The 20,298-nt window shown below is 56.5% G+C and overlaps 3 protein-coding genes across 15 annotated transcripts in view; 2 read left to right on the top strand and 1 right to left on the bottom strand.

Annotated features, from left to right (window-relative positions):
* Positions 1-6: 6 nt before the first annotated feature.
* ATXN1L (ataxin 1 like) lies at positions 7-5,871 on the top strand (the record flags this gene model as incomplete). Its single annotated transcript, XM_019536113.1, has 1 exon — positions 7-5,871. A coding segment is annotated over one exon (1,899 nt), but the record flags the coding sequence as incomplete, so codon positions are not given.
* A 3,130-nt stretch (positions 5,872-9,001) lies between these two features.
* Positions 9,002-20,085, bottom strand: ZNF821 (zinc finger protein 821). Of its 13 annotated transcripts, none has more exons than XM_019536104.1 (7): positions 19,993-20,061; positions 19,399-19,548; positions 12,520-16,762; positions 12,176-12,390; positions 11,569-11,673; positions 10,605-10,771; positions 9,002-9,927 (listed from the first exon to the last, which is right to left on the bottom strand). In XM_019536104.1, the coding sequence occupies exons 3-7, from the start codon at positions 12,887-12,889 to the stop codon at positions 9,273-9,275; spliced, it is 1,512 nt and encodes a 503-aa protein (XP_019391649.1). In that variant the 5' UTR covers positions 12,890-16,762; positions 19,399-19,548; positions 19,993-20,061; the 3' UTR covers positions 9,002-9,272. The 13 variants fall into 13 exon arrangements, with proteins under 13 accessions (XP_019391649.1, XP_019391648.1, XP_019391656.1 ...); XM_019536103.1 differs by having other exon boundaries at positions 19,399-19,521; positions 19,993-20,052; XM_019536111.1 differs by having other exon boundaries at positions 12,520-12,645; positions 19,399-19,521; positions 19,993-20,052.
* The window catches only part of DHX38 (DEAH-box helicase 38), a 36,895-nt gene continuing 36,609 nt past the window's right edge, over positions 20,013-20,298 (top strand). Inside the window, exon 1 of the mRNA XM_019536096.1 lies at positions 20,013-20,269. Within this exon, the coding sequence (XP_019391641.1) occupies positions 20,031-20,269 (239 nt within the window). The 5' untranslated portion in view covers positions 20,013-20,030. The remainder of the gene's footprint in view (positions 20,270-20,298) is intronic.

Here is a 20,298-nt window from a genome sequence, read left to right as displayed (position 1 = left end):
GGGCCGGGGGCCGAGGCGGGGCCGGCGCTGGAGCCCTATGGGCTGCTGTACAAGGTGGCCGTGCCACCCACTGCCTTCCCACCGCCCGTGGTGAGCATGAGCCCACTGCCGCCCGCCTTTGGCGTGGCCTCATCGCTGCTGCCGCACACGGGCGTGCCCTACCCGCCGCTGCACTACGCTCAGCTGCCGCCCGCCTCGCTGCAGCTCGTGGGCCCGCACTACACCGTGCCCTACGCTGTGCCGCCCGGCTTCCTGCCTGGCCCCCTGCTCTCGCCCTCCGCTGGCCTGGGTGCCTCGCACGTGCCCCACTTCGTGCCATACGCCTCTCTGCTGACCGAGGAAACTGCCGTCTCTCCTCCGACTACCTCTCCTGCCCACGCCTTCAGCAAGCCTGCCTCTGCCCTCTCCCCCTCCGGCCAGGTCCAGCACCACCATGCTGGGGCCCAGCCTTTGGACATCGCCCAGGGGAGGCTTCCTGTCTATTACCACATGTCCCGGCTGCCCCCGGGCTTCTCGGCATATGAGATGCCTGCTGCCACGGGAAGCCCAGATCCTCCCGCACAAGAGAATCAGCTGAATTCGGAGGCAACTTCTGCGAACGGCGGGCAGAGACATCTGGAACATCATGTGGCGCGGAGGACTGGCGAGGCTGTCGACTGTGCCAGCGGCAAAGCCGAAGCCCAGCTGTGTGGGGCGGCCATGGAGTGCGTGTTGGATGGACAGTTCCTTTCAGGTTACCAGACTCTGAGAACAGAGGTCTCTGTGCCAGCTCACAGAAGCACCCCGGATGCTGATCTGGAGGTACAGAGGGTGGTTGGGGTGTTGGCATCTCAGGATTACCCAATTCTGGCAGCCCAGAAGAAGGATGGCCTGAGCCCTTTAAACCTTTGCCATAACATCCCTGATCAGCAGGGGGAGTCGGGGGACTTGTGGAGGAATCCCATGGAGGCGGCTGCTGCTGCTGCTGCAGAGAAGAACCAGTCCAGGAGCCCTTATGCAATGTCCCCCGAGGAGCCAGTCAGACACAGACAGCTAACCAAAGGAATGGCGATAGCCAACGGCAAGCCGGTTTTAGTGCCGGTCGGGTCTGAATCCATCAGGTCTTCCGCCTCAGAGACCCTGATACGGCAGAGTCCCAACACACTTGCCCGCGGGAACATGTTGGACAAGGATTTGGGCCCGGTGCAGCCCCCCAGCTCCTCTCATCTGCCTTCCCATTTCATGAAAGGAGCCATCATCCAGCTGGCCACAGGAGAGCTGAAGCGGGTGGAAGATCTGCAGACCCAGGACTTTGTGCGCAGTGCAGAAGTGAGCGGGGGCCTGAAGATCGACTCCAGCACAGTGGTTGATATCCAGGAGAGCCAATGGCCTGGGTTTGTCATGCTGCATTTTGTAGTGGGGGAGCAGCAGAGCAAAGTGAGCATCGACGTGCCCCCGGAGCACCCCTTCTTCGTGTATGGCCAGGGTTGGTCCTCCTGCAGCCCAGCACGGACTGCCCAGCTCTTCTCCCTGCCCTGCCACAGGCTGCAAGTGGGGGATGTCTGCATCTCCATCAGCTTGCAGAACATGAATGGCAACTCTGCTTCTCAGGCGACCTGCCCTCCCGCAACCCAGCTGGTGCCTGCCAGGGAGCGAGCTGACAGAATGCTGCAGGGGTCCAGAGAGCACCCCCCTGCACCTCTGCATGGTGAGAAGAAGAGCCAGGCAGAAAGGGACAGCACTGCCCACGGTGCGTGTGCGGAGACTTCCCAGCCTGAGCCGGGTGGCCAGTACGGCTGGGCAGCCCCCAGCTTCCAAAGATGTACCACGCAGGGGGAGGAGCCCCGGCCATCCCTGCTCCGTCCCTCCTTCATCCCCCAGGAAGTGAAGCTGTCCATTGAAGGGCGCTCGAACGCCGGGAAGTAAAGCTGCGAGACCCTCACCTGGGTCGTGCCCCTGGCTGAGCCCTTCTTTGTCAGGTGGAGATTTTGCACAGACTGAGCGACGGGCTCACCAGCAAGGCTGCTGTCTGCCCTGTAGAGCTGGTTTGGTTCCTGTTCAGTCACTGATCAGATCCTCGCCTGGAATCCAGAGGGCTCCAGTGCCTCAGGGAGCAGCAGCAACAGGCGAGTTAGGGATGGAGAATGGGGGATGTGGTCATGGCTGTGTGGCCACAAGCATTCCAGAGCTCGGGGCTTTCATGCCCCTGAGTGCCTGAGCGTCCTGCAGGCCGGGGACGGAGCACTTGGGGGTGGGAGGGGCGGACCCAGGAAGCCACAGCCCAAGGTAGCAGATACAGTATCGGAAGTGTTTGTTCCTCTCTATGGTGGTGGGGAGCTGGGTCCCCGCGGGGGCCAGGGGCACCGCTCCCAGCCTCCCCACTCTTCACACATGCACTTTAAAAGGACACTTCTTCACATGTTGAGCTCTTGGGGCGGGGGCAGGTGTTTCTCCGACAGCCTCTCCCTGACATGTCTCTTCCACTCAATCCCATGGGACTTTCTGCTAGCAAAACCCCTGCAAGAGTTGTAGAAACCAGAGAGGGAGGGCCAGGTGGGGGAGTGGGGTGTGGACAAGTAGGGGCCTCAGGCAGCCGAGCTGGGGCAGGAGGTATTGCTGGTTCCTGTGATAATGCCAGACGTAATTACTTGCCATCGAATCTGAGTCCGATGGTTGTGTTTCCTAGTGGCAGGTGCTATAGCAAAGGAGCCGGCGAGGCTGCATTTCAAACTTTCCTTCGCATGTGCTTGCTTCCAAGGAAAAATCCCTCTGGCTCAGACGTCCCATTCCAGGGCTCAGCTGCAGGCAGGCTTCTAGGCAGCTGGAGCAGCAGCAAGGGTGAGAACCTGTCCTTCCACTGTGGAGCGCAGAACTGCAGCCGAGGGAAGTCTGCCCAGTGGCTGCTTGCCCCCAGAAAAGTTACAGACATGGAAGAGTCATGTCTAGGCCAGGCATTCGCTGCCACCAGTCATGCAGGAGCATTCAGAGTAGCGTTGCCACTCCTTGGGGCATGTCAGAGGTGTCTTTGTGCCAGCTGTGCTGGGGCTTCTTCCCAGGGTCCCAGTGCTGAGCCACCCCGCAGAGTGGAGACCAGTCATGGGAAAGGTGGACATGGGCTGAACCTGAGGCATCGTTCAGGGATAACACTGTACGGGCAGCGCTGAGTCATGCCAGCAGCCTTGCATAGAGCTGCCTCGGATGGCATGGATAGTCAAGAAAGGATGAGACCCAGGCATCTTCTGTGGAGGAGTAGACATTGTGTGGTGTTCAGTTGTCAGCTGTGTCCACATCCTGCTGCTGGGGGTGGGTGTCCCCTTGCTGGGATCCTGCTGCGCTCACCCTGGTTCTGTTGCCACTCTGCTGTTTTGAACTCTGGGCTTGTCTCCTGCCTGGAGGCACCACCCTGCCGTGGCAAGGCGGTCAGCACCCCCTGAACCTCTGATCTGTCCCATGTTGTTTTGCAACACTGGTTGCAGCTGTTCCTGGGAGCTTGTTAATATTCACTCAAATCCCCCTCTGATATGCCTCAGACCGAGCTGGCCCTGGTGCTTCTACAGTACATGGGAACCCAGTGGCCAGAACATGTCCCCTTGCACATGCCTCTCTCCTGCCTCCAGCCCTAGGACCCCAGAACACTCCTGCACACAGCTTCTGTTGTTTCCAAAGTATCAGCACCTGCCTCTCCCCAGGCAAGCAGTCACATTCCCTGCCATATTGATCCTAAAGTCAGGAGATAACTGACTTCCCGAGCCTTCATGCCTGTGGCCTTGCCCAGGCATGGGTGCTGACTCTGCAGCTTCCCGGGTCAGGCCACCCATCCTTGTAATCCCATGGTCTAAAGCCTCAGTGACCTTGCCTGAGCTTCCTGTCCCCTGGGCAGCAGCAGCAAAGAGGTAACTGCCTGCCCTGTACTGCACCATTTGGTCCAGGTGCCCAACTTGTGCCTAAACATTGTCCTTCCTGTTCTCCTGCTTGCAGCTTGTAGGCCTGCTGTGTCACAGGTAGGCAGTTGGCCTGTGGCTTCCTGGCAGCCTGAGGCAGGAGACTCAGCAGGGGAGAATGTAGCCATGGCTGTAGTGGTATGGACAGAGACTCGTGGTTGTGCGCAGGGTGTGAGCACAGGGACTGGTTGTGCACAGAGGTGACCCCTCTGAGCTCAAAATGCCTCTGCCCCCCCACTGACAGTGGGAGCGCCTTGATCTTGGATGGTACTGTGTTGGCCCCCATCTCCTCTGCTTGGTGCCACCAGCTCACAGGGCAGGGCTCTGGGCAGAGGGGATGGTGGCCTCTGCACTTCCAGCTGCTAGTGAGTGCAATTGCCCCTTGCCAGCCTGGCCCACTGCCTGCCCGTGCCTTGGGGGAAGCGCTGCTTAGAACTAGCTGCAGGAAGCCATAGTGGACATGACCCTTCTCACTGCTGCTCTGCTCCCCCAGCCAAGGCCCATGGTCAGAAGGTGGGTTCCAGCTGCCAGCTTGTGCATGGCATCAGCACCAGAGCCCCCAGCAGGAAGGAGGCTGAGGCCTGGCAAGCAGTGGGATCTCCCCTCCCTGGCTCAGGCCAGGCTGCAAGGCATCCATGTCACCTTTCTGAGAGAGGAGCTAGGTGTGGTGTGCAGAGGGCAGGAGTCTGAGGTAGCAAGGGAGAGGCTGTCAAGTGGGCTGGCCACACCTTGTCCATGGCAATGGCATGCTGGGCTTCCCAGAGCAATAAGTGTTTTTCCTGCTGTTACACTACGGAGGGAAGGGGCAGCTGGCAGCTCGTGCCCAGCCCCTGGCTGGTCTCTTCTGCCCAGCGCATGGGGAGGCGTGGAAGCTCCACAGACTGCAATAACGGGGTCTGCCGCTCTCCTTCCCTTCTCCCGAGACATTCCATGGTCCTTTCCCCACTGGGGCCAGGCCTGCTCCTAGGGCGTGCGGGCCCGTCACTGAGCACAGGGCAAGGTCCAAGCGGCAGAGCTCTCATCACTACCCGACTATGCAGAGGAAGCCCTGGCTGGGAAGGGGGTGCCGCTGGGCGCCTGTCACCCTTCCCGGCAGGGAGCGCGTACAATGCACTTTCACACTGAGTGTTCTTTCCCCAGTAGAGAAGTAACACCCTGCCTGGAGTAGGAGCATCCTGGCCACGACGCTCCCAGGGTCACAGCAGCATGTGCCTTCCCTGGTGCCCCGCGCAGCTGCTGCCATCTCGTGGCTGCCTGTGCCTGCAGAGGCAGCTGCTGCGATGTCTCCCAGCCCCCTGCTCTGTGGCCCCGGCCTGCGTACTGCAGCCAGTATGCTGAGGGTGGGGCCCCTCTGCTGCCGGGGCATGCATGGAGAAGGGGGTGCATGAGCCCCGGGACCCTGCTCCAGCTCGGCCCGGCTGCTCCCCGCTCCCACAGCACCTTACGGTCGGGGCCAGCTCCGCACCAACAGGTTCACGGGCTGGAGATGCAGGGAAGTGCACACTAGGGAGGTAGGTTGGGCTGCCCCATGGCTAGGAGGTCTGTGTAGATACATACTGATCCCTCAACTATAACCCCAGTTATGTAATGGCTGTATTAACATGTAACCAACTGCATTGTATCTAAAGCCTTAGAACTAGTCAGGTGCTCCCCTCCACCATGCCCCTGTCTCTTCCTACCTGATCTTTAACAAAGCATTAATACTTCTGAGGATAATCTCTATTTTGTTGTGCTTTTTTTTGTAACTGTTTTAAATAAATCAATTTGTACTGTATATTTGTACTTTTGGTGAGATCCTTTCTCCTGTTTTACCATTTTAAGTCTGTACTTGGCTACACACAGATTGTATTTTTATTGTTAATGCTCTTATGAATATTGCATTTAACTTGTTGGCTATGTAAACACAGTATATATCTATATCTCTATATATAAACCAATAGCTTTTCCTTTGGTGGTGGCGATTTCTTGTGTCCTTGGCACCCATGCTCCTGTGGGCATGTGGGGTGGCTCCCTGGGCTTGTGCAGGTAACTGTGAGGCTGAGGCCTGTATCAGTGTAAGGGCCTGTTGGTAAAAGTGGGAGACCATTACATCCAGCTCCACCCCCCCTTCCTGAGCCCCCCCTCTGTCCATGATGAGAACTAAAGGGGTCCTTGGAGGTGCTGTGGGCAGCAGGGATCACTGTATGCCCTTGGCTCTAACGTACAGTGGCACCCACACCGTCCAGACAGCCATGTGGGCCAGAACACGGATCAGCATTTGGAAATGGCCAGAGATTGGCAGGGAGTGGGACTGCCAGAGCAAGACAGCTGGGAGGCAGCAGGAGCTAAGGGAGACCCCCACCAGAAGCAGAACCCCTTCCTTCCCTGAACCAGAGAGGGAGCAGGGGCTCCTGGAAGGCTGATCTGAGAGGCACTGGCAATGCGAGAGACACCTCTGGTTAAGGTAAGACAGCAGGTGGCAGGATGGCATGTGCAGCACCGTGCAAGCAGCTGGGAGCGCCCAAGGACAGTGCTTGTTACTGCAAATGCAGGGAGGCTGCCAGATGGTCCCGTGCTATCCAAAAACCTCCTTGTTGCTCTAAGGCCTTGTTACTGTGGTATGTAGGCACCAAGCACGACGCAAACGGGCATAAAGGAGCTCGGAACTGGAGAGAAAGTTCAGCTTCTAATAAACCCTTTGATGGCAAAGTTAAACTTGTATGTTTGCAAGCCTTGAGCTGTGAAACCAGAAAGCACATCACAATAATGATAGGTCATCTGACTACCTGCCTACCAGACCGAGGAACTTGTTACCTGGCCATGGGGATTCTGGGAGCAGTAGCTGTGGTTGAACTAGTAGTGCATGTAGTTTAGAGGTCATCTGTTTGAAAGCTCTCTCTCGCTGAAAAATCCAGCACACTGCCTGGTAAGTCATTCCTCACCCTTGTTACCTTGTGCCTGCTTCTAGTTTGACCTTGTCTAGCCTCAGCTCCCAGCATTTGATGCTCTTTAATACTGTTTCCCATAGATTGGTGAGCCCTCTGGTATCAAGATCTTTCCCTGTATGCGGCGACAGGCTCTGACTACGGATCGTTTTATCCTTTCTGCCATCGCACTGTTCTGAGTGTCTGCCTGGGCTGCTCATCCTCTGCCTTCCCCATGCTGCCTTGGAGTCACTGATTTCCAGGCTGAAGTCCTGCCTCCTGTAAGTCCAGCCAACATTCTTTGTACGTTTTTGTGTTCAGCTGTATTAAAACACAGGTCTGAACAAGCCTGCTTTACTTATATGATTCAGCTTGTGCTGTGGAGCTGAGCTCTCCTGAGTATTTACCTTGTCACCAACTTTTCACCTGCAAACTCAAGAATGTGGCGAGCAGGCAGCATCAGAATCCGCAAGCTCTCTTGGAAACAAAGCTGCCTTGGCTCTGGGGGAGGGACCTGATTCACCTGCTTGTTTTAACTGCGGTTGCTCCATTAGGAAAATCCTGAAGTAGTGCGTACAGGAATTGAGGTTTGGTTCTAAAACCCAGTAAAGAGGAGACTGCAGCTGCTGCTGAATGAAGGCAGGTCACAGAGCCCACACCTCCAGCAGGGCAAGCACTGAGTTGGAGGCATGGGTGTAGAAAGTCCCTGCGGTCAGGCTGCGTATCCCATACGCTTAGTATATCCCAGATTTGACATTTAGCATGAAATGCCAGGGGAGAAAGGACATATGCCAGTACAAGGTGCTGGGCCCTGAGATGTGTGGCCTGACCTGCACCTATTTCACAGCTGGGAAACGGACACAACATCGTCCTATCCTTTCAGAGGGAAGTGGTGGGAGTCCCTTAGTCCACGCGCTGTCAGCCTGAGGACGCTGAAAGAATGTTCCTCCTGTGCTTTCTGCCCGTTCCAGCTCGGCAGCCTGAAGGATGGATTGTCACTTTCTGGGGATGCTTCAGAGCAAAGTGGCCTCATGCTAAAATTGTAGGAATTCAGGAGACTTGTTTGGTTTAACTTTGGCCTTACACAGCCAGGGCAGGGCATTGAGATAGATTTCATGGTGTGGCCCAGAGCTTGGGTGCCTACTGAGCTCACTCCTCGAGGAGTCAGTTCACACTAAGGTGCTTTTTTAAAAATGCCTTCATGGGGTAGGCAGGGCACATAGCATGTCAGTACTGGGTAGGAGACATGAAGCTGTTGAGATAAAGGGTATGTTACTCTGTCTATAGCGGGCTGTTAGGCTGCGCTAGATAACGTCTGTCACTGCACCCTCAAATCCCAGCCTAGCCATAGGGGGAGGGTGCAGAGAGTTTGTGTCCAACATCTCCTAAAAAATAACCCTCTTTCCTCTGCACCATTCCAGTGGTCCCGGCGTGTGTAGGGTCTCCTCTGGGTCACAGTAACCAGGGTGTGCGTGGAAAATCTATTTGTCCTCAGCTGCTTTTCTTTGATGTCTCTCCGGTGTATTTCTCTTGAGGCCGGAACTGGTCATCCACCCATGCCAACACATGGGGACGCACCCCAGGGCAGGGAGTGGGGAGCAGCATCCTTCTCCGAGCAGCCTGGGGTGTTCATGGTCACCGCAGGGCAGCAACAGGATCAGGGTGAGAGGCTAGTTGCTATTGGGGCCCATGCCTGATCCAACAGCGCAGGATGCTGGTACTCTCCCCGACCCAGCAGCTGCACTCCTGTTCACCCATTTGCCGGCCAGCATGTCTCCAGGGCCTCGGCACATCCAGGAAGCTCCTGTGTTGCCTGCAAGGCCCTTCCCTCAGTTCTGTGCTGACAGAACAAGGTTCTCCTGCTACTCCCTTCCTTGGTTTGCGTGTTCCACTGTGCTCTGACATCCCCTGAACAGGAAGAGTCTCCCCTAACTTGCTGCAGTGCTGCACACACAGCAGGGCACTGGCAGCAGTGGAGGAGCCCAGCTCTCCAGGCTTCATTGCCCCCTGTTAGATACCCGGCAGGTGAGTCATTTCCCCTGCTGGTGGGTGGGAGTAGCATGGCAGGGTCTCCCCAGCCAAAAGGAGCTAAGGCTGGACATGGCCTGTCAGCAAACCATGGCAGCCAGGACCTGGTGCCCAGATGGGGCCTGAGCACCAGAGGGAAGCAACACGCAGTGAAGGGGACTCGTACATAAAATTAATTTATTTTTCCCTCTGTTCACAGGCTGTGCTTGGCCCCAGGGCAGGCTGCCTCCAGAGTCCACGCCCAACCATGCTGCCCAAGCAGACACCTGGTGCCCTACTGCTCCCTTGGGCAAGGGCAGAGCCAGTCCCTGGGCCCTGGAGGGACAGCCAGGCCCCACGCAGAGCCACCTGAGGGCACGGAGCTGCCCAGAGCAAGGTGCTGGCGCTTGTGCAGCAGAGTGGCGCGGCCCCTAGGCTGCCCTCAGTGCAAGGTGCTGTTGCTCTGCTCCTCAAAAGCCATCTTGCCCAGCAGCTGGCTCTCCAGCTCAACACTGCCCACTGGCAGCTGGAAGAAGTTCATCTCGGCAGCCAAGGCTGCCATGGCAGAGGAGTCCTGGCCAAACTGGGCCCGCAGCATCATGTCCATCTTCTCCAGGCGTCGCTTGAGCCGCTTGGCCTCACGCTCCCGGATGAGCCGCGCCTGCCGCTTCTCAGGGGTCTCATTGGCACGCTTCAGCCGCATGGCCTCGCGGTCCCGCTGCAAGCGCCGTGCCCGCTGTTCGTCTGTCTCCTGCATGCGCTGCAGCCGCTTGGCCTCGCGATCACGCATGCGCCGCACCTCGCGCTCCTCCGGCGTCTCATTGTCGCGCCGGCTCTTCTTGGCCGTGCGCTCCCGCTCCAGGCGCTGCAGCCGCACCTCCAGGGGCTCGTTCTGCCGTCGCAGTGCCCACTTGCGCACGCCTGGGGCCTGCGCCTCCAGCAGCTTGCGGTAGGCCGCACAGTTGTTGCACACAAGGAGGACGCCTGCAGGGTACACAGGGCCGTGGAAGGCAGTGTCTTTGCCCTCAGCACCAGAGGGGCCCTCAGCACGGGGGGTGGGGAGGTGATCTGCACTGAGCACCTCTGGCAGCTTCTCACTGCAAAACACAAAGAGCAAAGTCACGGCGCTGCCACAGATGCCAGCAGCCCTGCCAGGCACAAAGGGCAATGCGCAGGCTGATGACAGTAGCTGGGCTGTGCGGGGAGCCTCCCTGCCTCTACATGGCTAGGAACTAGGAGCATCTGGGCAAGGGGTCATGGCAGCCCTGAGCTAATGCTGGGTGGGAAGAGAAGGAACAAAGAGGGAATTGCAGCTTGAGCTGCCCCTGTCCTGACACCTCCTGGTTCTACCTGCAAGTCCCAGTGGTACCAGAGAGGCAAACGGAGCTGGGCCATGAACTGCTGGGAAGATCCCACAGACCAAACAAAGGGCTGGGAGCAGCGCAAGCCAAATGTGACTCCCTTGTGCTGGCATCGGGGACAGAGCTCTCTAGAGCACAGGATGCAGCACTGGCTTCTCCTACAGAAGTGAGGCCTGTGTTCTCATGAAGCGAGGCAGGTGTTCACTGAGCTAGGGAAGCCTCTTGGACCAGCACTGGTCATGGAGTCCCATCAGCCTGGGATCTGCATCCACCGATAGGCAGGGACAGTGGGAAGCAGGGTCCCTGGGGGAGCAGAGCCAGCCCTTCCCCAGCTCAGTGCTGTTGTAATTCGTGATGCACTTGCACCTGCAAGTGCTGTGGGAGGCGGCCCAAGGTAGGGCTGGCGCCCCTACCTGTGGAAGGTGGCGTGGGTGGTGAAGCGAGCCCCACACACGGCACAGTTGGACAGCTGGTCCTCGGAGTGGATCAGCAGGTGCCGCCCAAGGGATCCTGGGGAGCTGAGGGCTCTGCCACACACAGGACACATGTAGCTCTTGGCACTGACCACAGCTGCTGTGTGCTGCAAAGCAACCACAGGCGTTCAGTGACCCAGAGCCTGCCTTGCACGCAGCAGGTGCCCACACATCCTTTGGGGCAGCCCTTGTCTAGTCCTGAGCTTGCCTCCTTGTACTGCCCTGCACGAGTCCTAAGTGTGGGAAATGGTATTCAGCACTGTCTTTTAGGCTACCATTTAGCACCTGGTTGGGTAGTGGGAGGTGCTACTGAAGCACCACCGCCGGAGGGGGGGGGGGCGACACCTCCTTGGCAGGAAGTCGATTGCCCTAGCAGAGGCAGCTGCCAGAAGTGTGCAGAGCTGTGCTCACCAAGCCAGAGAGCTGGGGACCGTCTGGTAGGCCAGCCCTAATGCTGCTCATTCTGCCTGGGGGTCAGCATCATGACTGGCTCCACAAACTCTTGCAGCTGTGGGTAGTGTGCCCAGTGTGGGGCAGGGCAGGGCAGAGTGCTCTGAGAACTGGTGTCTCATCGGTAGGAGGGAGGAACAAGAACCTGCAGGGCTGGGGGATGCAGCTCTGCCTGAATACTGCTAAGTTCTGGGGCTGAGGCCAGCAGCAGCTGGTGCCCTGAGCTGGGGCTGGGGCTGGTGTTGGTTGTGTTCTGTGCTGGGGCTGGGGCCAGCAGTGTTGGTACCCTGACCTCTGAGCTGCATCTGGGGCTGAGGTCAGCAGTGCTGGTGCTCTGAGCTCAGAGGGCTCCCAACTGCCCTTTGCCACTGGGAAGGGAGGAGCCCCTTCTACAGAAGTTAGAGTTGCAATAGGCTTAGGGTCACAGAGATCCTGCAACAGAGAAGCTTTGTACCTGGTACACGTGAGCAATGAGCTGCTCCCTGCTGCCACACTCCAGCTGGCAAAGCGGGCACTGTGACAGCCCCAGCATGGGGTCTGCATTCAAATTCTCTGTTGCCTATGAACAAGGAGAAGCCAGATCAGGAAGACTCCCCGCTCGGCCCTCCCCGAGGCCTCCCGGGGCACCTGCTACTGGAACCAACTGCGATGCAGTCCACGGTGTGTCCGGCAACAGGCCCTGCCTAGCTCTCTGCCAATCTGTACAAGCAGGAGGAAGAACAAGCCTACAACAGAGGCTGTGGAGCCAACAGGGGAGAAAAACAAGCTCCCCAGAATGTGATGGGGCCTAGTTCTGTCAACTGCTGACCATGGGAGGTGCTCAGAGCCTAGGGAGGGGCGGCAAAATAAACCCAGGACTTGGGAAGCAGAAGCAGATCAGAGGGAGGGGAGCTGGGACGCCTGTCAGCTCCTTGGAAAGGGTCTGGGAGTGTCAACAGGAACCATCCCTTCCATGGCAGCTCTGTACAGCCAGTCTTGGCACTGCCTTCCTACCTCCTACCAGCTGTGGTTGAGGAGGAGGTGTGAGCAGTTACGCTGCCAGGAAGAACCCTGAGCCCAACCTGGCTGGATGACCAAACTCCCCTGTCCCAAGGGAGGGGCCGGGATGCGCTGCAGGAGTGGTAGTCGCCTGCCTCATTCTCTGCCATTTGCTGGGTCCTGGCTACAGGCTGTTCTGTGTTCTCCAGTTCCTTTTTCACTTTAACCACTGCTCTGTCCTCCTCGGAGGTATGGGAAGAGGCTTCATCCTGCGTGGTCTCCTCTTCATCGCTGTCACCTGGAACAGAAAGAAGCTACGCTAAGGCCCCACAGCAGCCCGAGGCAGTGGACTGTCATCACCACGCATGCACCACTCTGCTGTGCCCTCCAGCCACCCCATGCCATACCCAGACTGTGCAGAACTCACTACTGCTGGAGTCGTGATCTTGCAGCTGGTGAATAGCTGGCCGCGGGTCCCCAAGTGCCCCAGGAAAGTCCGTTTTCATCATGGCCTGGCGGGCTTGTTCCTCCAGCCCTGCGAAGACCTGTTCCCCTGGCAGCCAGAAGAATAGAGGGGTCAGGCTGCTGCCATCCAACACACTCAGTAGCGCATTTTCCCAGGAGCTAAGCACGCGCACAACTCTACTGCACACACCAGACAACCCCTCTACACCAGCCTTGGATGGGCTCTGCTGTAACCCCTGCTCAGGACACCTGCGCTCTTGCATCTGCCCAGGCCCTGGTCCTGAGAAGCTCTTACTGACACAGCCCGCTCCTTCCCAGCAGAAACAGACCATTCTCCGCTTGCCTGTCACTGCACTGGAGAAGATGTCTTTCAGCTTCCAGGAGTCCTCCTAAACCCCAGACATGTCCACAACCCACATTCAGGTAGGCCCTGCACTGTGCTCTCACCGTGGCCCTAAGCTAACAGCTGAGCTCTGTGATAGCAGTCATCAGTCATTTAGGGGAGAAGCATCACAGGGATGTGGTTATCACCAACTGCAGAATGTCAGCACCTCCCATCACAGGCAGGCCTGTGTATGCCTGAAATCTGGAGTCAGTAAAAGAAATATGGACACACTGAGGTCTGGAAATGCATAGGCTGGGCCCTAAAACCACTTTACGTCTGCCATCAGCAACAGCATTCACCTGGTACGGGTGCAGGTTAGTGTTCTGGATCCAGATTAGATCAACCTGATCTTCAAGATATTACATCAGACGTGTTCTCTCAAACCGTCCCTAACGCCTCCCCTCTCTCCTTTCTGCCCCCAAGACATCTCCACAGGGCAGAGTTAGGATTATTCAGGTGTGAAAGATGACTTGGAGTTGAACACACAGGGCCTTTTCTGAGCACAGTCTAGCTCTGGGCTGCTGCTGTGGGGACAGTTACAACCTCCCTGTGAAATACATTCCCCAGGTGACTGCCAGCAATCTCCGCATCCACTGCATCTCCATAGGGCTTTTTACCGGCAAAGCTATTTTAGTCATGTAAGCAGTTCAAGAACAGCAGGCCCCAGGATGCAGGCACTTGTGGCTATTTCTGATAACTTGAAGATAACAAGTGATACTTGTTTAACTCAGCACATTGAGCTGGGTGTGCCCATATGCCCTGGGTGCTTTGTGGGTTCTGCAGCCACAAAGCAACCAGATGACACTGGCCAGTCATGCTGGGCTTACAGCTGCCGTGCACTGCCAGAGCATGCATCAGTTCCCCTCCCTGTCCTCACCCCCTGCACGCACTGCTAAATCCTCCCTCTCTGCTGGGAGGGCCGCCCCTTTCTTCTCCAGGCCTGAGCCCCTCTGGTGCAGGCCACGCTCTAGCTCTTCCTGCCCCATTTGTCAGCACCTCCCCCCACCACTGTTGAGTGGATCTGGTGCGGCTCTTTTAAAAGTATCTTGGGTTGTGCTTTTTTGTCCTTATCATCATAACAGAAATGGGTCCCTCCCCAGAGGCTGGATGTATAAAAAAGCTTTTTCTGAGAAGCTCCTGAGGAAGTGCCCTTGTTCACAATGGTTACCATGTCCCATGGCTCTCAGTGGGACTGAGGCATTGGCTTCCCATAGCAAGGATCATCAAAGCCTTCCTTTGTTCTCCATGGGAGTGAAGCCAAGCTGCCCTCCAGGAGGTTGGTGCCACCCAACATGGACATAAGACAGAGGAGACTTGGAGGAGAAAGCGAATAAAGGAAGTTGGCATCCTTGCCAAGGATGCCGTGTGTATAGGTTCAGGCTCAATGAGTGCAATGAGCAAAGATGCACTGGGAACTACTTGAGTTGCTCTGAAAGGAAACATTTACAGCTTCTGCCAACCAACCAAACTTGCTGTTAGAAGGATAGTGGGGAAGAAACGGACCATTTTGGAAGTAAAAATTTACTTGCAAAAATTACCATTGCTCCAGATCCAAAAATCTGCAGTTTGAGCTGAAATCACTCAGGACAGAAAAAAGGTCTGCTGTAGAGTTCTGAATATCAGTGAAATAATCCTTAATAAATTAAACTGATTGATAGATTTACTGATAAAGTGTTAGGAAATGTGATAGTTATTCAAAGAGCAAATACAGTAGCACTGAGACAGACACAAAGTACTGTTCATATGTGACAAAGTCAAACCTCTGCTTTAAGTGGGAAATTCAGCTTTAACCTTGGAGGCACAGCTGGCTCCAATACAATGAGAAAACTGCTCCACGGAGAGCCAGCCCTGTGGCATATAGCAGGGTAAGCACCATGGGTCTGGTGCTCCATGCTAGCCAGACTGCTTCAGTCCCCATTCTGCTCCACCTCTGCGCTTGTGGTCCTCTCCTAGCACATATCCCAGAGCAACTGGCATGGCTTCAGGGAACAGTGACTTGTGGGAGATTGCAGAAGGCCTTCAGACATGCCAGGGGCATTATGGAAGAAAAGGCTGGACTAGAACCCTGGAAGCTCCCAGCATCTCTGGGTACTATTGCTCCCTCCTGCTTCTCTCAGGAGGGAAGGTCAGGATGTGCACTTTATCAAGAAAGGTTTCTGCTGGAGCTTTTGGAGTCAAGAGGACAAAAGCAAATGCCACAAGGCCTTGTCTTAGAAGATGTGGCGGAGGGTGTTCTGGTGGTGCTGGCTACTGAAAGCAGCAGTGCCTAGGGTAACTTGCAACACAGGCGCAGACACCCCAGTAGCAGACAGCTGTGCACAGTGCAACTGAAAGGATGGAGCCATTTGTGTGTGTCAGGATAACTCAGACTTGCAAAACCGAGTTACTCGAGGCCCGGGGCAATCAGCAGGTACTGCAGCATTTCAGCACCTCTGTTGCTGATCTCAACAGACCACGAAGAGCCCCAGGGAAAATACATTGATCACCTGCTGGTACCTTGCTACCGAGTGACTGCCAGTCAGGGGGAATCATTCTGGAACCAGGAGGTCTGTGGTGTGCTGCAGGGGTGCATCAGCAACCGATTCCATGGTGCTAGAGCTACTGGGGGAAGCACGTCTGTGCTGTCCTCTTCCCTCCCTCCCCCAAGCCTGTGATGGGTTACGGTCCCTGGGGAAGCAGGCCTCAGAGGCCTGTCATGGCAGGTTCCTTATCAAGTCTGCAGAACGAGCGGACAAAGGCGTGATGTCAGGGTTTCCAAAGCCTGGTACTTCACAGGAGTGGGCAGAGCACAGGACACGATTCCTGTGAACAGCACTGGCAGCAGTCATAGAGCAAGGCAGCGACGCTTGCCCACTGCCCTGTTACACATGTGAAGCCAAGGCAGTGCCTCCGGGCAGCAATGAAGTGCGGAGGCAGTACAACTTACAGCTGTTCCCTACATCGGTGCTGCATGCTCTTGGCATTCTGCCCACGCCAGCAGTGTGTTAGGGTTGCACACGTTCAGAGCAGACATATGCAGCTGAGAATAGAGGGAGGAATCTTTCGTTTCAACTCTGAGTGTTCCTGGGGCCACGTTTCTCCCCACATACCCCACTGGCCTGGTCTCTAAGGAGTTTAGAAGAGTACACTGTTGGTAACGGAGGAACCAGCTGCTGCTTTTCTGTGATTGGCAATGGCAGGGTTACACTGTTTGTGCATTTACACCTCTCCTGCTTTGGTGACGTTTGCTTCCCTTTGGAAAGGGAGCAGTGTCAGGAGAGGACAGCATGCATGATGCTGCAATGGCAGACCCTCCTCCAGAAGTTTCTTTATTAAACACAACTAACCGCAGTGCCAAACCCAGCAGCCACGCTTGAATTACAGACAGCTAGAGGCAAAGAAACTTCATGAAAAAGCCTCTTCCCTTGGGTTCCTCTTTCCACAATCTCGTGAAGGAGCAGGACAGATGAGAGTAGGGGCAACCTCTGAGACTGTGCAGGAGGGACGTGCAGCAGCCAGAACCGGGTGGAGAATCAATGTGGCTGGCAACAATTCTTTTCCAGAGCTGTCATCTTTCTGATCCATGCAAATGCAGGACACAGCTCTTGCTGCTTCTGGGAAAAAGGCCAGCAAGGTTCCCCTGCCTTCCTGCTGAACCTGACAGGTCTCTCAAAGACGAGCACTTTATTCCCTTGTAGGACAAGTGTTTGGAGTCGCTCTTCACGTAGGGCTTCTGCATTTCCTTTTCCTGGACCTGAAATTTGCAAGGCTTTCCACCATTGTGGTTCCAATCCACTGCCTTTGTGCCTATTCTGGGATGTCCACAGTGGTTTAAGAGTCTCTGAAATGAAAGTGACAATTGAAGAGTCAATAACCACAGCGATACCCATGTAGTGCTTTTAGTGTCAAGGAGTCTGGTAAGAGTAACAATTTCTGCTCAGCTTCTGAAGCCATGAGGCCCTTCTCCTCCAGCTGCAGCTGACAGACAAAGCAGAATTCACACGCTGCACTTACAAGAACAAGAGATGTGCATGGAGAGTTCATGTGATGACGGCATCAGGCAAATGGGACTAGGAAGCTGGCAAGTGGAACTTACTGCAGACACCCTGAGCGCATCATTTTGCAGAGTCCCAGCAAGAAAGACAAAAGCAGCTGAGTGAGGGAAGAAGGAAAAGACTGACTCCTGCAGCAGAGCTGTGGGTTTGGATAAGAACAGGGGAGTCTGTAGGGGAGGTAATGGTAGTCTTCTGCATAGGTGGAAGTAATTAGGGCAGCCATAAAGACTGATGTTAGGAGGATTACTTGTGGGGGAAGATGTTCCTATATAAATCCTGACAACTGGGGAAAAGTAACAGCTAAACTGAATAGATTTGGTTTTAATCTGTAAGAGGAATACACCTGTACCACATATTCTGAGTCAGCATGGAGGAGGCAGCGCGTGGCCATCCTGTCCTGGTATTAGAGTTTGCATGAGCTGTCCACTGCTTTTCTACGTACAATTGTATTTCATGCATTAAATGCAAAACAAAATGAAGTACGTTAAAAGCGCTTTTTGAATTAGTGGCTGCCGACCTGTAAAGGGGCACTGGATGCAGTCACATGTGGATGCATTGGCCATAGCACACAAGGTGATGACTTGCAGTCATGCTCATTTGTCTTGTGGTTTCTGTGATGGTTTGAATTTTTCCCCCCCATTTTCCAGCCACCTGAGTGTAGCCACTAAGGCTGCTCATCCAGTGGCAGTGCTTGCCAATTAAAGTAGGTCTGTGTTAATTGGGCACAGCAGGCCATATGGTTGAAAATGCAGGGTTAAGGAGGGAGATGGGTGAGCCTGGAGACAACGGGGGACTGAACCAGGTAGGCTGGGGAGGGACTTGCAGCTGTCACTTATCCAGAGGCTGACGGAGTAGGGAATGTGGACTGGCCCAGCAGGTGCAGAGGCAGACACTTCTGCCGTCTTGCGGCTCTGCCAGTTGAACGGCGGTGCTCCGAGGAACTTTGGAGAACTCCTCCCAGCCCCCAGCTTGCAAGGTCACACTGTTGTGGTAGGTGTCACACAAAAGGCCGCGTACCTGCTGTCCCAGCTTCTCCTCACAAACCATCTTTCCCTGAGAAGAGACTGCAGTAACAAGCCTGACTGCGTCCTGCTGGTTCACAGCATCTGCGAGCTGGTGCTCTCCACCCTCATGCTGCTCTCCGCAGCAGTCCTGCATTCTTCAGATGCTTGGCTGGCGAGCCCCAGTCATTTGCTGAATACTGAGACAGGTAAGGTTTCTACTATGTACCCGAGACCAGTATCGCCCTGGGCTCTGTACAGCCCATTCCACTCCTTTGTGCTCCTGTAGTGCTGCCTGCTGCTCCGGACGATGCTTCTCTCACACTGGTACTTGGATATCTGGCTTTAGGCTAGTGTAATGCATGTGAAAGGGTTCAACTGGTCCCAGACCTCTCCCCAGGTGGCTACCAGAGCCATATGTCAGTCTTATGCCAGCTGGCAGCATGTTTATCAGATGGTCTCCTCCGAGACAAACTGGTGATAGAATCAGTCATGTTTTCAGAAACAGAAGACGAGGTTTGCTGTGGAAATAGTACACAGCTGAACTCCTTAATGTGTGCAGTGCTACTGCAGGAGTTCCTAGCTCCTGAACAGCTTGGCCCCCATACAGCAAAGTGCAGACACAGGCCTAAGCAATGTGGAGCTCCTGTTCATGTTATCAGAGCTCTTGCATCACACCTCCATCTACACTGGCCCTACTGAAGGATGCCAGCAGGCTGGAGACCCTGTGCTCAAAGCAGATCTAATCCAGACGACAGCTGTGGTGCCCAGATGCTGTTGGGGACAGCGTGTGCATGGACACGGGCTGTGTTACTGCCATGCCAGGAGAGCTGCACCATGGTCAGCACACCCGGTCTCTCCAGTGGAGGCAAGGCCTAGGAGTTAATGCACTGTAGGCTAGTCACACCTACAGTGTTCAGATGGAAAGCAGAGTCAGAAGGCCAGGAACAGGAGGCATCCTTAGCACTGCCTCGGGGAAAGCTGCTTGCCCTCCTCACCCTCCCTCCCCTCCCCAGATGGGATTGTGTGCGCTTCCACCCCCCAGTCTGAAGCCTGCGTCACAGTGTCCGAGACACGTGCCGACTTTCACAGACACCCGTGTATGTTTCTATTGCCTTACCCATAGAGACAGCAGAGAGGAACAGAGGCATGCAAGCCAGCAGCATCAGCAAAGCTAGAGCTCACACAGCTTAGCATTGAGCCCTCAGTCCTAGACCCCTACCAGTCACAACACCCCAGCAGTGCCCCACCTTGCGACATGCCGCCTGCCTCCACTTTTCCCTAGGAAAAGCACAGCCATAACAGGCTCCGGTCGGCCCCATGTGTGCACACCCCTGCTGCAGGGCTGCCCGCTTGTGCCAGCACAGCTCCCCCACCCCTCGGCTGCAACTGGCACCAGCAACGTGCAGCGCTCAATTCACCGCCAGGTCGGTCGGTCTGTCTGTCTCCCTCCCAGCGTCAGATATCTCATTCCGTGTCTGCCTACGGCGCTGACACGCAGCGACTCCAACTGTCTCAGCATCAAACGCTGGGGCTTGACATTGCTGAGAGACAGAGGGCTTTTCTCCCAGCTGGAAGAGAACAGAATCCAACACCTCGCATCTCTGCTCACCGAAGAGCCGCCTGCCCAGCCCCTGCGAGGCAGGGCTCGATCTCTGCCCTCCTGCCAGAGGGAAGCGGAGGTACGGGCAGCTCACGTGGCTTGCGGTGAGTGTGGCAGAGCGGGAAGCCGAACCCAGGCGTCCCTGGCTCCCAGCCAGGTGCTCAGGACACCTCCCAGATGTTCCCTGCGGCCCACGGTGCTGGACGGCGCGTCTCCTGGGACGCCACCGCTCCTGCGCACGCGGGAGCCGCGCCAACGCCCAGCGGGAGCATGTGCTGCTGCCCTGGGCCTGCGCCGGCCCTGGAGCGTGGCTGCTCTGGACCTCCACCTCTCCCAGACCCCTGGCCACCAGCGGGACCGCCGCTCGCCCCGCCCACAGGCCCGGCACACCCCCACCCGGCGCAATACTCACAGTGCACTTTATTTGGAGTGGTCTGTTTCCGCCGGGACATGTTTCCCTGCGCCGGGCGCGCGGAGGGGCCTCCCCGCAGCAGAGCGCTCGCCTGGGGGCAAGAGGAGCACGTCACACCGCCGGCGAGCCGCGGCCACGGCCCCGCAGCCCCGAGGACCAGGCCGGCCTTGCCTCGGGCGCTGGGAGATGGGCGCCTCGCCTGCCCGCACAGGGGCACGGCCCGGGGTGGACGGACAGACACGGCACCCGCCCCGCAGGCGGACGCGGACGCGGGGAGGCGGCCCGGCGCAGGCAGACTCGCGGTCG

The sequence above is a fragment of the Crocodylus porosus genome, unplaced genomic scaffold (assembly GCF_001723895.1).
Source record: "Crocodylus porosus isolate Cpor-Errol unplaced genomic scaffold, CroPor_comp1, whole genome shotgun sequence".
Taxonomy (NCBI): Eukaryota; Metazoa; Chordata; order Crocodylia; family Crocodylidae; genus Crocodylus; species Crocodylus porosus.
The sequence above is the reverse complement of the archived record's forward strand: the minus strand, read 5'-3'. Positions and strand labels throughout refer to the sequence as shown.